At 41.2% G+C, this 16,578-nt stretch overlaps 1 protein-coding gene across 1 annotated transcript in view; it reads right to left on the bottom strand.

Moving 5' to 3' along the window:
* The window catches only part of nt5dc3 (5'-nucleotidase domain containing 3), a 31,734-nt gene that overhangs the window by 3,919 nt on the left and 11,237 nt on the right, over positions 1-16,578 (bottom strand). Inside the window, exons 5-13 of the mRNA XM_072551857.1 lie at positions 15,054-15,144; positions 12,995-13,132; positions 12,581-12,641; positions 8,566-8,668; positions 8,173-8,274; positions 7,973-8,054; positions 5,152-5,238; positions 3,644-3,784; positions 846-910 (exon numbers count right to left, since the gene is read on the bottom strand). Coding sequence (XP_072407958.1) covers positions 846-910; positions 3,644-3,784; positions 5,152-5,238; positions 7,973-8,054; positions 8,173-8,274; positions 8,566-8,668; positions 12,581-12,641; positions 12,995-13,132; positions 15,054-15,144 — 870 coding nt within the window. The remainder of the gene's footprint in view (positions 1-845; positions 911-3,643; positions 3,785-5,151; positions 5,239-7,972; positions 8,055-8,172; positions 8,275-8,565; positions 8,669-12,580; positions 12,642-12,994; positions 13,133-15,053; positions 15,145-16,578) is intronic.

Here is a 16,578-nt window from a genome sequence, read left to right on the forward strand (position 1 = left end):
GGGGCAACTGGAGGAATTGAAAAATCAACCAATAAATTTGTCACAGAATGCTGGCCTCAGTGATGGTGACCAGGAAACTGCTATCCACAGATTAACCACACGGATGCATCCATATGGTTCAATACCATTCATCAGGGAAAGAAATTTGTTATCTTAACATGGTCTGCCCTACCTGTAACTTCAGACCCACAAAATGTGGCTGACTCTAACTGCCCCCATGAGTGGCCAGGGTAACTATACAGCTCAAAGACAATTTGGAATGGATAACAAATGGGTAACATTCCAGAGAAGGATAAAAAGGAACAGGGATCATAGTAGAATACAAACGCCTTCGAGCTGACAACATCTAGTGTAAAGGGAGCATATCCCACCATGGTCCAACCTTCCTCTTTCTTCTTACTACTACCTCACCCATGTTCAAGTTCCATTCCAGAGAGCCGAGTGCAGAATCGAGGCAGACACTTGTGCTGGGAGTGTCAGTATTGAGGGAGTGCTGCACTATTGGAAGTGCCATCTTTGGAACCAGCTGTTAAACTGAAGCTGTGCTTGCCCTCTCAGGTGGATGGAGAAGATCATGTGGCACCATTTCAAAGAGGTGCAGAGAATGTAGCCTCAGAGGCCCATGGAGTCACATTGTCTGCAAGTGGCATCAGATTCAGAGCAGGAGAGGTGGAACTAATATTGGGAATGATATACAATTTCTTCTCCAAAACTAATTTAATCAATCTTAGCATACAGTGAGTCTGCTAGAAAAGTAAGTGTGTGTGACTGTATTAGAGACACTTTATCTCATACGTGAATGATAACCACCAAAGACATGATTATGTAAGGTTATTACAACTCACCGTAACTCATTCCGCTCCTTGATCCATTCTTGTAGCACCATCCGTGACTCTGCATCTTCGTAAGTCTAAAATAGTTTCATAAAGGAAGGATAAATGAACACCAAGTGAATCTTACACTTTTGACAATGATTAAAATTCCTTGGCCATGTCAGTTTTGATTAACTTGGACCAAAATGCAACTATCATCTGAGGAACACAGTATTGATTAAGTACAAAAACAGAAATTGCTGGAGAAACTCAGCAGGTCTGCCAACATCTGTGGGAAGAATCAGAGTTGACATTCCGAGTTCAGTGACTTTTCATCAGAACTCGATACTGGACTTTAAACGTTAACTCTGCTTTCTTCCTACCTGCACATTGAACCTTAAGAAAATCCTGAACTAGGACTCCCAAGTCGTTTTATGCTCCAGAAATTTGAAGCCTTTCCCTGTTCAGAAAATAGTGTACATCTCTATTCTTCCTACCACAGTGCTTAATCTCACACTTTCCCACTTTCATTGAATCACAGAATCCCTACAGTATGGAAATAGGCCATTCGGCACAACATCTCCACACCGACTCTCCACTGACCGTAGATCATAGGTCAGGAACCCCCTACAGTGTGAAAGCAGGACATTCGGCCCAACGAGTGCACACCGACCCTCCGAAGAGTAACCCATCCAGACCCACACCCTCCACCCTATTCGTGTAACCCTGTATTACCCATGGCTAATCCACCTAACTTACACATCCCTGGGCAATATGGACAATTTAGCATGTCCAAACCACCAAACCTGCACATCTTTGGATTGTGGAAGGAAATTAGAGCACACAGGGAGAATGTTCACATTCCACACTGATAGTTGCCAGAGGCTGGAAGTGAACCTGCGTCCTTGGCACTGTGAGGCAGCAGTGCTAGGCAACTGAGCCATCATGCTGCCCCATTGTATTTCATCTGCCACTTCTTTGCCCGCTCTCCAAATCCTTCTGTAACCTTCCCACCTCCTCAACACTACCTGTCCCTCTACCTATCTTTGTGTCATCTGTAAATTTAGCATCAATGCCCTCAGTTCCTTCATCCAGATTGTTAATGTGCAACAAGTAAGTGTGGTCCCAATACAGAACCTTGCAGAACTCCACTAGTCATTGGCTTCCATCCTGAGAAAGACCCCTTTATCCCTACTCTCTGGTTCAACCAAATCTCTATCCATGCCAGCACCTTGCCCCTGACACCACAGGCTCTTATCTTATTTGGTAGGCACCTGGGTGGCACCTTGTTAAAGGCCTTCTGGAAATCCAAATAGATTATGTCTACTGACTTTCCTTTGTCTAACTTGTTCGTTACCTCCTCAAAGAATTCTAACAGATTTGTAAGGCATGACTTCCTGTTGACAAAGCTGTGCTGACTCAGCCGAACTTTATCATGCGCTTCCGAGTAATCTGCAATCTCATCCTTAATAATGGATTCCAAAAGCTTACCAACAATTAAGGTCAGGCCTACCAGCCTACAGTTTCCTATCTTCTGCCTCACTCCCTTCTTAAACAGAGGTATTACATTAGCCATTTTCCAGTCCTCTAGGACCCCTCCCTGACTCCAGAGATTCCTGCAAGATCACCACCAATGCCTACACACTCTCCTCACCAACTCCTTCAGAACTCTGGAATGTAGCCCATCTGGTCTGGGTGATTTATCCACCTTCAGCCCTTTCAGCTTCCCCAGCACTTTCTCCTTAGTTGATGGTCATTACACTCCCCTCTGCCCCTTGCCGGTCTTGAAATTCTGGTATGCTGTTGGTGTCTTCCACTGTGATGCAGTTTCAAGTAAGGATGGCGAGTGGCTTGGAGGGGTACATGCAAGTGTGATGCTCCCATGAACCTTAGTTCTACGTATTAAGGGTAATGGGTCTTGAAGGAGCTATCAAAGCAGCCCAGTGAACGTTGAAGGTTTTAAATGGCGTGCCAATGAAGTGGCTGCTTTGTCAAATTTCTTGAATTTTGTTGGAACAATTATCCAGACGACTGCGGAGTATTCCATCACACTCCTGACCTGTGCCTTGTAGAGATGGGCAGGCTTTGGGGAGACAGGAGTTGAGCTACTGACTAAAAAACTCATGGCCTTTGATCCAGTCTTGCTACCACTATATTTACAGGACAGGCCCAGTTCAGTGTTTTTGTCCCCTAGGTTGTGACAGCAGGGATGGTGTTCAATGATGCAAAAGAAAGTTAGCTCTGATTGAAGAGTAGACATTGACTAATGGGCTGAAGAACCACTTTCTAGAATTGCTACCATTTAGAAGAGACCAGAGATATGATTTTTAAACTTATAAAGGGGTGTTCAAGTTTTCACATTCTGACAAATGGATTGAAATACATTACTCTGAAGCAGAGATAGCTTTAGGAATATCAGGTTTCTCATGACAGATGCTGGTATGTTGCGAGAGATGTACATGACAATAAGATTTGAAATTGACCAAGGAGAGCTGTTTCCATTAGCTGATGGTACAGGCTTTAGGGATTTAAGGTTTTGGCCAAGTTATGACTCTAAATGCTGGAGGAGTGAGAGGAAGAAAAAGGTTTTCACAGTGAATGATAATGACTTAGAGTTCTTGGCCTGCGAGAGTAGTGGTAGCAGAGAATGTGGAACGATTTGAAAAAAGTAATCTGGATAAGGACTTGAGAGAAATAAACTTGTCAACCTAAAGAGACAAAGTGGAAGAATGGGACTGATTGGATTGCTCCACAGAGGGCTAGCATGGCATCAATGGGATAAGTGGCCTCCTTCTCTGTTGTAACAGCTTTATAAAAAGGGACACACTTACCTGCATGCGTTCAAGCAGCCCAGTGAGACCCTGCAACCACACAACTACCCGATTGTACTGGTCTGTATTCATGGTTTTAATCTCTGATCGCAGCTCTGGAATAATTGCACCTGTTCTCCAGCCATGCTTCAGGGTCAGATCCTGATGTGACAGAAAGCACATCGGTTAGTTATGCTTAACTAATTTATGTTTACAGAAGTACAAACAAGATGCCTTTCTTTGGCTTTATTGCATTTTAGTCTTTTCCTAAAATTATTTCTGCAACAGTAAAAACCTGACAGAAAAAAATCACTTTAAGAAGAAGCAAAAGCAATTTACAAAAATGGTTCTAGGAATGAGAAACTTCAGATCTGAGCATAGGTTGAAGAAGTTGGGATTGTTCTCCCTAGATGGAAGAAGGCTGAGAGGAGATCTGATAGAGGTTTTCAAAATTATGAATGGGATGCACAGAAGAGGTAGGGAGAAGCTCGACAAAAGACAAAAAGATTTAAAAGTGATGTGCAAACAACATTAGAGTGATATGTGAAAATGATGTGAGAAAAAGCACATCGTTAAGGTATGGAATGCCCAGCAATGTGGTGGTGGCAGGTTCAATTCAAAAGGGTATCAGATGGTTGTTTGGATATCCAGGGATATGGGGAAAAGGCAGGAGATTGGCTCCAGGTCGTAGAACTGATGCAGGCACAATGGGCTGAATGGCCTCCTTCTGTGCCATAACTATTCTAAGGGTGCAGCACAATGGTTCAGTGGTTAGCACTGCTGCCTCTCAGTGCCAGGGACCTGGGTTCAATTCCACTCGCAGGTGACTGCCTGTGTGGAGTTTCACATTCTCCTCAGGTCTGCGTGGGTTTCCTCCGGGTGCTCTGGTTTCCTTCCACAGTCCAAAGATGTGCAGGTCAGGTGGATGGCCATGGGAAGTGCAGGGTTACAGGGATAGGGTAAATGGGTGTGTCTGGATGGGATGCTGTTCAGAGGGTCAGTGTGAACTCGATGGGTCGAATGGCCTACTTCCACACTAAGGATTCTACAATTCTGTGAAACGAGCTTGGAATATTCGATTTTGGGGGATTCACATATTTGTGAGTTCAGATAAAGCACAAGAGAGCAATGCAGAATCTCCACATACTTAACATTGATCATTTTATAAATTAAACATTCCAGCCTCTTTCTGTCCTTCTCGTTCTCCTAATAACCCCCAGCAGATTTTCTTCCCGCAAGGAAAATAGTGGACCAGAAGGATTTTATGGCAATCAACAATGGCTTCATGGACACCAGAAACTGAGCTTTTAATTCCAGATTTATTGATTGCATTTAAATTTCACCATCTGTCACGGTGGGATTTGAACCCATGTCTCCAAAGAAATGGCCTGGGTCTCTGGCTTACTAGTCTAGTGACAATACCATTACACCAGTACTTCGTCACAGCACAAATTAAATGTTCCTTTATATTTAATATAGTACAAGCTACTTGAATTTAGTTAATTTAATAGTGGCACCATTATACTTACAGCCAGATCACTGTAAATGTGATCCCCAAAATAAAGTACCTTCGAGCCAGTCCATCCAGTGAGCTTTAAAAATTCGTACAGGTTGCCCTGGGTGTAAACAAGGTTCAAGATTAAAATGCCATTCAGACTGAAGTCTAAAGCCTGCAGCTTACCTTTCCCAAAATAAATTTCTGGATGGTAAACAAACATTGATCCAAGTGCAAACCCTAACAAGAACCAAGGTATAGGGAGATGTCCATTAACAGCAGGACTGATAATTGCTTCAGTCCAAACTGTTAAGACAGAATCTCATAGGATGCCAGATGAAAGTACAACAAGTTTATGTGAAATCAGAAGCTTTTTCAGAGTGTGGCTCCTTCATCAAGGTCAAATACCAGATTGTCCAAGTTTTGTGGGGCTCAGGAACTTAAAAGCTCGCTAAGTAATCAATAAGCTGTCAATGATTTTTGGTAAAAGGATCATTTAAAAGGAGTTAATTTCTTTACGTTTCTATATTTTCTTCCTAAGAACTTGTACTTAAGAATCAGTACCTAGGTATCTTTATACTCAAGATGGCACTGTCAGTGATGACTAGTAAACTTTTCACTCATTTGAGTATGTGACAATAAAGATAATTCAATTCAATTAATTGATTACTTCAGTGTAGAAGGGCTCATTCCATTCTTCTAAGAAAAGTCTAAATTAATGTAGGAGGAACTCTGTTTATTTTATATCCATCTAATTTGAACATTGTAATATGCAAAACAAGTGACAAATCAGAAAAAGATACACCATTCCATTAACTGCAAACAATTATTATTTGTAAATCTCTATGAAATGAATTATGAGCTACATCACTTCATTCAAACAATAAGATTATTTAAGTATTTTTACACATTACACTGCCACCTTGCTGCATTGTTAACTTTGCTTAATTCAAATGATTGGATCATTACATTTAGGACAAAAACACTTCAAATAATCATGAAAAAAAACATTAAACATTTGTCCCTTGTGTCATCAAAATAATTTGACACCCCTTCTATTAAATAAGTGTACTGTTACGGCCCGGGGTAAACCCTCCTGCTTAATTTAAAACCAGCAACACAGAAAAGAAAGTAATCTGCAAAACTTCAAGTGGCCAAAAACTCTCTAAAGTAAAAATTAACAATGTTATTTCTTAAAGTATAACAGAGAATAATTAACTAACAACTATTTACAATTCCTATCTTTTACCTTCCCTTCTATAATACTTGTCCGATAAAATTCCCAATTAGGATTTACTGATACTCAAATTTTTAAAACCAGCCAGCGATCAAATCTTCTCTCTAACTTTGTCAGTAGAGTGCCTCTCCAGGTCAGTGTTGAGGCTTTTCTCTGTGCAAACATCTTCTCTAGACAGGTATCTCTCAGAGTTCTGACTAGCAGTCTACAGTGTTGGTCTGGTGACAGTTCTCCTCCCAACTGTTCAATTTTCCCCAGTCTTACACTCCAAAGCATCGGATTGTATCATTGACTTTTAAGATTGTCAATATACTCAATTTAAACTTGATTGGAATTTGGTATTTTCCGGGGTATAATTTAAACTGGTTGGCTTAATTTGAATATGTTTTGTCGTTTCCAGGCAACTAGTTAACCTAGTAGCTGCAGCACATGTTACATTGTGTCTTATTGAGGACACTTGGTGCTGTCACTGCTATTTTTAACTATCTTCAAGGTATAGGACACCCACATCTTCCTAACAGTACATGAAGGCTGCATGGAAACCACTAGTTATACTGTGGATTATGACATAGTTAATATAGTCATATACTTGACGGAATCCCCAGTGTAGTGAGCTTTGAAATTAAGCTTAGTGGCCTTGTTGTCAATTTTAGTAGATGATCCAGAAATCTCAATTATTTGAGGGGTAAAAACAAAAGAATCATTCAGGTAATTTTTTTATTGATAATAATTCTGATTTATCAACATTTAAATTGATCAGAGGAATTAGAATCATGTAAAAATGAGCCTTATTATTTAGAGTCATAGAGATATACAGCACAGAAGTAGACCCTTCAGTCCAACTCGTCCATGTCAACCAGATATCCTAAATAAATCTACAGGCCGTTCCGCTATAACACGCGTTTTGTTAACACAAATTTGCTGTGTCGTGATTGACGAATTGGGGACACTTTTTAAAGTGTGAACTTTTAAAATGTGTTGGCTGTAACATGATTACATCGGCAACACCTTAAGCACTGTTTCTAAAGCACAATTTTTCTATAATGTGGGGTTGCACAAGAACGCAACCATCACGTCACAGAAGAACTAGCCGTAGTCCTATTTAGCAGCATGTGGCCCATATCCCTCTAAGCCCTTCCGATTCATAAACCTATCCAGATGCCTTTTTAAATGTTGTAATTGTACCAGCCTCCACCACTTCCTCTGGCAGGTCATTCCATACACGCACCAACCTCTGTGTGAAAAAGTTGCCCCTTTGGTCTCTTTTATATCTTTCCCCTGTCATCTTAAACCTATGCCCTTTAGTTTTTGACTCCCCCACACCAGGGAAAAGACCTTGTCTATTTACCCTATCCACACCTTTCATGATTTTATAAACCTCTCTTAGATCACCCCTCAGCCTCCGCGCTCCAGGGAAAACAGCCCCACTCTATTCAGCTTCTCCATATAGCTCAAACCCTCCAACTGTGGCAACACCTTTGTAAATCTTTTCTGAACCCTTTCAAGTTTCACAACATCCTCCCTATAGCAGGGAGACCGGAATTGCACACAATATTCCAAAATAACATGAAATTAAGATTCTGCACAGTTAACAGTCAGACATAATGAAGGCATTTACCTGTTTGTAGATCTTGCCTTTCTCTAATTTGCTGATTTTGTCCCAGTGCAATTTATCTCTCTGATTTGCTCTCCTGAATGGTCTATGGAAAAATTGGAGAACTTTAGAGATAAGTTTTCAAACAGCGCTAAAGATCAATTTTCATTCCCACTGAAAAACACAGCAATGAACCTGTTCCACTGAAATCCTACTGCACTGACCTTCGGTTATCGTTGAAGAAAGCTGGCTTCTCAGCCTGAACAATGATGATGTCAAATAGGTCTCGCCAATCTTTGCCGACCATGTACTGCATTCCTTTATCACTGTCACAAAGGGAACACAACCATCAATAATATAACCACCGGGCTCATTTTAAATCACTGCCAGTGCATATTTATCAAAAAACACATTTTGCTCTACCAAGGCATTTCAAAAAATTATTTTTTCATTCATCAGATGTGGGCATCACTGGCCAAGACAGTATTTGATGCCCATTCCTAATTGCCCATGACCAGGTAACAGCAAGCTACCTTCTTGAACCAATGAAATCCATGCATTTCTATTCAGTCAGATTACCATCTTCACATGACAGGAGAATCAGGAAAGTCACTTACACAAAACTGAAAGGGCTGTTTGTTATTAGGAAAAGTTTCTTGCCACTGTCAATCAATCTTCCCAAGACAGCACTGGTTTTTTCCTCATGAGATATGTATTTATCTGATTTGAAGGAAAGGTATTGGTAAGTTTTTTTTTACACAGCAGTATACCAGACTTTACATTTTAATTTCAGCAACACCTTAGAACACAAACATGGTACACAAATCAAATCCAGGTGGACAAGCTAGAAGTGAGCTCTATTTTAACTGCAATAGGGTAACAAGCCAAAATGTGTTGGACTTGTCTAAAATGACTTCCTGTCAGGCATAAAGTGAGCTGTCTCTGAACACAAGTTCTATTTCACTCCATTGTAGGCAAACTGCACACCACATGGGAAGTCAAGCAGTTTTAACTTTCTGGGCTGATGTTGGGACCCCCTTTTGTGCCCTCACAGCCCATAACAGGCATTCATCTCCCCACCTCCCAGCCCTCTCCCTATCCTCCAGATCACCCATAAGACTTAAGAACAGAAATAAGCCATTTACCCATCGAGTCTGCTCCATCATCCAGAGATCATGGCTGATCTGATAATCCTCAATTTCACTTTGCTGCCCTATCTACATAACCCTTGAATCCAAATGTGATTAAAAATCCATCTATCTCAGCCTTGAATGTACTTAATGGCCCAGGCTCAAAAGCGCTCTGCAGTAAAGAATTCCACAGATTCACCACCCTCTGGGAGAACAAATTCTTCCTCATTTCTGCCTTAAATTGTCTCCTTATTCTGAGATTATGTCTCCTGGTACTTGACACTTCATCCCTCAGGTGCTTTGAAAAGCTGCCTTCAATTGCAAACCCCATCTCTCCAACTCTCATTCCTTAACACTCCCCACCCCCACTTCACTGTGACCTTGCACTCAGGAGTCACTCTGGGATCCTCAGCGTTGGGCACAGCCATTGATTCAGCAGCGTCTCCCAGTGGTAGGGCTTTTCGCCATCCAATTGGTTGGCAGCTCTCCAAGGCAGGATTTCTCCCAAGAAAGGAGTGGCAGGGTCTCAGTAAAGAAATTATGTCCAATTCCCAGCATTAAATTGCTGTGAGAACACTGTTGGGTGTGCGTGTGTCTGTGTGTTTGTGTGTCCCCCTGTGTGTGATTGTGTGTCTCTGTGCCTGTGTGTGTGTGCTGGGAACCACAGCCCATTACCATAGTGTAAGAAACAAACTCAATAAAATTATACGAGATCACCAAAGCTGGAAACAAGACAATTTATTTTACGATCTTGCAAGAAAGGACCCCAATTGCAGAAGGCAATTGAAGTGATGATTATTCAAACTACTACACAGTTATACTTTTGAGCTGCGTGAGGTCACCTCTCCCGACTCCTGAATTACCAAATCTCTTAGTATTTTGCCTCTGCCCATCTATGCTCCACGCCCATTGCCCCCTTCCCCAGGTTGGCAACCTTCCTCTCTGTAAGTGCTGACACACACATTATTTTGTCGACAGTACATCAAGATCTGGTTTAACATTTTGCATCAATTCTGCTGGTACATTCCATCCTCGGACATTTCATTAACTTGTATCATTTTGTATAGCCCAAGCATTTCGGTTATCTCAGCTTTTTGCTGAAAACATAATTTTTTTAAAAAGAACTTATTTGCTAAAATAATTACACACCAAAGTTAGTATTTAATTAACCACATTTATACACTGAAAAGTAGAGATACTCTTCCCTAAATACCTGCAGAGTTAATAGTTCTCTTGCTGTACCCCCTTCTTGTATGCTTTTTCTATATCTGCAAAAACAACACTTTCCCCCATTTCTAACAATAGTTTCCCAAGAAATTGAGAGTACCCCAGGACTAAATTTAGTTTCAGTGTTATTCATTCCACTGCTTCCTGACACACTGAGAAAACATGAAAGATATGCTCAATGGAGGGTTTAGTGGCGTAATGATTTTGTCACTGATCTAATAATCAAAAGATCCAGTGTGATGTCCCAGGAACAAAGGTTCAAACCCCAATATGGCAGATTCAATGAATAAAAATCAGGAATTAAAAGCCAGTTTCAGTAATGATGACCATGAAACTATCAATTCTCATCAAAACCCAGCCATGTGGGCTTTGGCCTATTAAAGTACCTTAGTGAACCTAAGGAAGGAAATCTGCCATCCTTACCCAGTCTGGCTTACATGTGACTCCAGACCCACAGGAATGTGATTGACTCATAACTGCCCTCTGAAATGGCATCACAAGCCACTTAGTTCCAAAACAAATTGGGAAATCAATGTTTGACTGACAGATAAAAGAAAAAGAGGAGAATTTAGAGGAAACGCTGTAAGTAAGCTCTTGATCAATTGTTTCTACTTTTAACTTGTATTCCAAAATATAGCTGCCAACCTTTGATGCAACATTAAAAATGTTAGAAGAGGGAAGTAAGAAATATTGCTTTAAAGAAAGAAAGAAACAAGTATTGAATTGGTCAACATCAAAGAGGAAACTGCAATTTCAGATAGGCACAGAATAATGAGAGCACATGGGGAAACAGAGAGAAAGGCTGGCAGCCTGTAGGGACATGCAGGTGGAATCAGAAGCTAGTTTGGCCATTTAAAAATAGCTCTCTTTTCAGTTAACCTAGATTCCATTGTCTTCATTTACTTCTGCACTTAATATAAAACAGAGTCAAAATTGTACCTTCAATAGCAAAGCTATTCACTAGCCTACTAAACGAACCAAAACTTGCATTTCTGTTGTCCATTGAACATTATAAAATGTTCCCTGAGACATTATTAAACAAAACTTGACACATAAGGGGATATTAGGGAAAATGGCTAAAAGCACAGAAACATATCTTCAGTGATTAACAAAAAGTGTGGAAAGGCTTGGACAGAGTATTTTAATGCCTAGATCTTAGCGACTGAAAGCACAGCTGCCAATGATGATGTGATGGAAATCAGGGATCACATAACGCTCAGTCCATCTCTTTGTGCGATAAACAACTTAAATGGAAAATAAAATAATGGGGAGAGTTTGAACTTTTTAGGTGGTTTCTGATGCAATTACAAAGTGTTATAATTTAAAATTGTTCTGGGTACATGAACATCATTAGCCTTGGTCCATTCGCGAATGCCTTTGAGAAGGTGAGTGGTGAGCTACCTCCTTGAACCACTACATTCTATTGGACTTATCTCAATTGGTTTGATAAAATGGAGTGGCCTACTCAGCCATTCAAAAAGGTTGTGGGTCAGGAGTCATGTGGAGGACAGACCAAATAAGATAAACAAGCTGGGTTTTAATAATCCAGCAATCAAAGTAGCTGTAATCCATAGTTACATACCCTATATAGTATAAAATTAAAATAGATTTATATTAAATTTATTAGAGTCAGAGATGTACAGCATGGAAACAGACTCTTCGGTCCAACCTGTCCATGTCGACCAGATATCCCAATCCAATCTAGTCCCACCTACCAACACCTGGCCCATATCCCTCCAAACCCTTCCTATTCATATACCCATCCAAATGCCTCTTAAATCTTGCAATTGTACCAGCCTCCACCACATCCTCTGGCAGCTCATTCCATACCCTTACCACCCTCTGCGTGAAAAAGTTGCCCCTTCAGTCTCTTTTATATCTTTCCCCCCTCACCCTAAACCTATGCCCACTAGTTCTGGACTCCCTGACCCCAGGGAAAAGACTTTGTCTATTTATCGTATCCATGCCCCTCATAATTTGGTAAACCTCTAAGGTCACCCCTCAGCCTCCGACGCTCCAGGGAAAACAGCCCCAGCCTGTTCAGCCTCTCACTGTAGCTCAGATCCTCCAACCCTGGCAATATCCTTGTAAATCTTTTTTGAACCCTTAGCTGAATTTAAACTCCCCTCCAGTTTCCATGGTGGAATTTGAACTTCCATCATTTGAGTATCAGTCTAGACCTCTGTTACCAGTCCAACATCATTACTGCTATGCCACCATACCCATCATGAAGAATCTACCATGAGTTGAGCAACGCAATTGCTGATATACATACCAATATCTTGTTCAACTGCTCCATACAATATTCCTTTAACGTGGACATCTCGGATTACCTCCTGTCAATGATGAATTGAGAAGCATGTGAACTTTCACCCCGGTTGCTGCTAAATGTTGAATTTCAAGATCAGATTTATCAGTCATCCCTTTTGCTTCACAATTAGTTATGGGCCAACATTTCATTCTGGAACCCCAACTGAGCCAGTTTTGATGAACAGCCATCAGAAACCTGATCTCTCAATCTCTGCACCTCAATGCACACCAACAATCCATTGAAATATCAGCCAAACCGCTCACCTGGCAAACCACTTCAACAGTCTGGAGGTCAACTGGCTCAAGGTGTTCACAGTCTCCGAGGAAGGTGAGCAAGGATATCACACTGGGAATAAAAAAAAATCCTCTCGTATCTTACCTTAACATCCTTGTAAAGATAAACTGGCTCAAAGTCGATGTTCTGCTTGATAAAATAGTCATTGACACAGGAAAGCAGAGTCAGCTCTGGCAGTGAAAATATGTCCATGAATTGTTTCATTGTGAAGCCATGAGAACTCTAATTAAAGAAATGCAATGAAAATCATTGGATGGCATGAAAAGCACAAAACAGCTTTTAAAATATTCACCACTTTAAAAAAAGCCCAAATTTACAATTTAACAGCAACGCCACGTATAAAGTTAAATCAAACAGGATCAGACAAAAACAGAGAACTACTGGGATTCAGTGCAAACACTCAACTCTGCACCTGAACAGGTGGGGCTTTATTTCAAAGTTTTCACATGACATAAAACCCAAAAATGTAAATAAACAGCAAGGAGTTTAGCAACAATCTTCAGAAGGATAGGAACAGGCTGCTGGAGTAGGGAGAGACAGAGGATAAAATATAATGTCAAGAAGTGCTGGTTTTGGAAGGAAGGTGATAAGGAAAGAAAATGATAGAATTTTAAATAAGGAGTGAGAGTAGAAAGACCTGTGGCAGTGGGGAATTCAACTACACCTGATATACTTATAAAGACCAGGATGCTATAAGTGGCAGTATCAAGATTATTAATCCACTTCAGCTGTAATGTTCTGGGAATCTGGGGACAAGTCTTGGAGAGGGTGGACGCTAGGAAATTGTTTCCGTTAGGCGAGGAGACTAGGACCTGTGTACACAGCCTTAGAATTAGAGGGGCTAAATTCAGAACAGAAATGCGGACACATTTCTTCAGCCAGAGAGTGGCGGGCCTGTGGAATTCATTGCCACAGAGTGCAGTGGAGGCTAGGACGCTAATTGTCTTCAAGGCAGAGATTGATAAATTCTTGATGTCACAGGAATTAAGGGCTACGGGGAGAATGCGGGTAAGTGGAGTTGAAATGCCCATCAGCCTTGATTGAATGATGGAGTGGACTCGATGGGCCGAATGGCCTTACGTCCGCTCCTATGTCTTATGGTCTTAAGTCCTGCCTTGGCAACTAGTGAAATTTGATTTAAATGAAAATATGGAATTAAGAGTCTAGTGATGACCATGAAAGCGTTGCTGAGTGTTGGGAGAAACACATCTGATTCACTAATGTTCTTTAGGGAAATGAATTGCAATCTTTACTTGGTCCAGCTTAATTGTGACTCCAGACCTACAGCAACATTGACACTTAATTGCCCTCAGGCATTATTGCCCATTTCTAATTGCCCAATCTGTTGACATTTAACAATCAACACATTGGCTGGCCTAATCGGTGATGCCACATCCTGTGAGTGAATTTTTTAAAAATGAGAAGTGCACAAAAACATGGATGTTATGCCAAATATTTGTGCCTCTCCGGTAGGGCTTCAGTTTGAGATCTCATCCAAACTGAGCAGATTCGGGCGAGGTTCACTTGAGATGTTCAAAATTACAAAGGGTTTATATAGGAGAAGTTGCTTTCACTGGCAGACAAGTCAGCAGTGAACAAAACTTTAACACTAATGTCAAAATAAATTGAGGGAAGAGGAATTTTTTTTAAAATATAGAAGCACTATAAAAGTAGATTGAATCTCAACTTTCAAAAAGCAACTGGGCATTAGTAATAAAGTAGAGCCACAGGGAAACAGCAGGGATTGGAAAATTAACTGAATAACTATTACAAAGTGTCCGCACAGGCACAATGGGCAGACTGGACTCCTATCCTGATTGATTCTAAAGGAATAGATCTCACTAGATGTCAACTGTTCCAAAATGTGTTGACAGGAAATCAAGGGTACAAATTTAAGTTAACAAAGTTCAGCCTAAAATGTTGTTTTGCAAGTTAATAAAAAAAAAGTAGCTCCTGCATGCCCATCTGTCACAGAAAACCTCAGGCACAGTAACAGACACCAGATGTTTCTGCTCCAAGGCACAGACACAACCACAGAGGAGGTGCAGGCAGATCTCTTTCATTGTACAAGTTCAGCTAATGCAGCCTGCCCCAGCAGTCACATAGGGAACAGGCTGACATCAAAATATTTCAATACATTCACCTTGCCGTAGAAATCACTCATGTGCTCCAGAGGAACATGGGTCCCTTCATACATTTCGATGATTTGTTCATCTGGAACTGGGCTGAGTCCCCTGTGGTTAAAAACAAAAGATCTCAGCTTTTAATTCAAGGATGCTTGTTTGGTGGAGACTACAGGAAGGGGGAAGTGGGTTCCATTAGGATCATAGGGACAGGAGGAGGCCATGTAACCCATTACATCTGATCAGCTATTCGACAAAATTATAGCTGATCTGTGACCCAGTGCTACATGCTCCATATCCCTCGATAGATGTTGACAACAAACACATATCACTTTCAGATCTGAAATTACAAACGAAACTGACAGGGGTTTTTTCCCAAAGGTTTGGCTCAAATATTTGGACAATGCCCCCTGGTCCTCAGGCCGGATTGTTACCATTCACAAAATGGCATATGATTAAGAAACCCTAACATCATCTACACTCCCCAGCAAAGGAGATGGGTGCAGCTACTGATCACCAGCCACTTGCTGTTTAAAGGTACTAGCAGTCATTTGAAAGATGGGCTAATCATATAGATTTCCTTCCAAGCCACACACCATCCTGACATCCTGAGCTACAATCACCGTTCCAGGATTTAAACCCCTTTGGGTTCAATTCTCTCGATGCAGAGGTCAGAATCCCATTTGCCTTTCAGCACCTGTTCACAATGTAATCTACCCCAGGATTAAAGGTCTCCTTGGGCTCTCAATCCTGCTCACACCCACCAGACTAATACTGGGCAGGTTCCACAATCAGCCTGCGATTGGCTCAAAATCAGGTGACTGGTAATGGAAAGATCCTCTTTCCGTACAGAACAAGCTTGAGAGCAAAGTAACTACTGGTAGTTTTTCTTTCCCTGTGAGGGAATGTAGGGTTTAAAATCTGCAAACTCTTTTATAACAGATTGGGAGCAGCACAGACTATCCCAGATCAGCAGAGATTCAGTGCTCAGTTCAATATCAGAGCATTACATTAAAATACAGCAAGTATTACCTGTAGCCTCATGATGGCAAATATTGCATTGGTACATTGTATTCAGATAATTCTAACAGCGTGTGGTGAAAGAAGGGAAAGGAAGTGGAAAAACTAGTTAGGAGGCAGAGTGAAACGAACACATTTGCCTCGTATAGCGTTTCCAAGTGTTTTACAGCCAAACCTCGATCACCTCTCAGTCAGTCCGTCTGGATCAAGATAACTGGCTTCCATTTCAGACACAACTAACAAGTGCAATGCACAGTCTGCAGACTCCGCCACATGTGGGGCAGTTGTCACTGAAGACTCGGGTGGTCAAGATTTGTGTTCCCTCTCAGACTCCAACTCTGCGTGTTACTAATGAAATCCCTTCATAAGCTTGGTGCCTTCTGAATCAACCTTCGCCAGTTTGGGTACTCATAAGTCAAAGTCCAGTGAATCCCAGATGTTTGATCTCTTCAGTGATGTTTCAAGAACATCCTTATTGTGCATTGAACTGGGAATCTCCTGCAGCTACCAACAGCCATTGCTTCG

The sequence above is a fragment of the Chiloscyllium punctatum genome, chromosome 32 (assembly GCF_047496795.1).
Source record: "Chiloscyllium punctatum isolate Juve2018m chromosome 32, sChiPun1.3, whole genome shotgun sequence".
Classification (NCBI taxonomy): domain Eukaryota; kingdom Metazoa; phylum Chordata; class Chondrichthyes; order Orectolobiformes; family Hemiscylliidae; genus Chiloscyllium; species Chiloscyllium punctatum.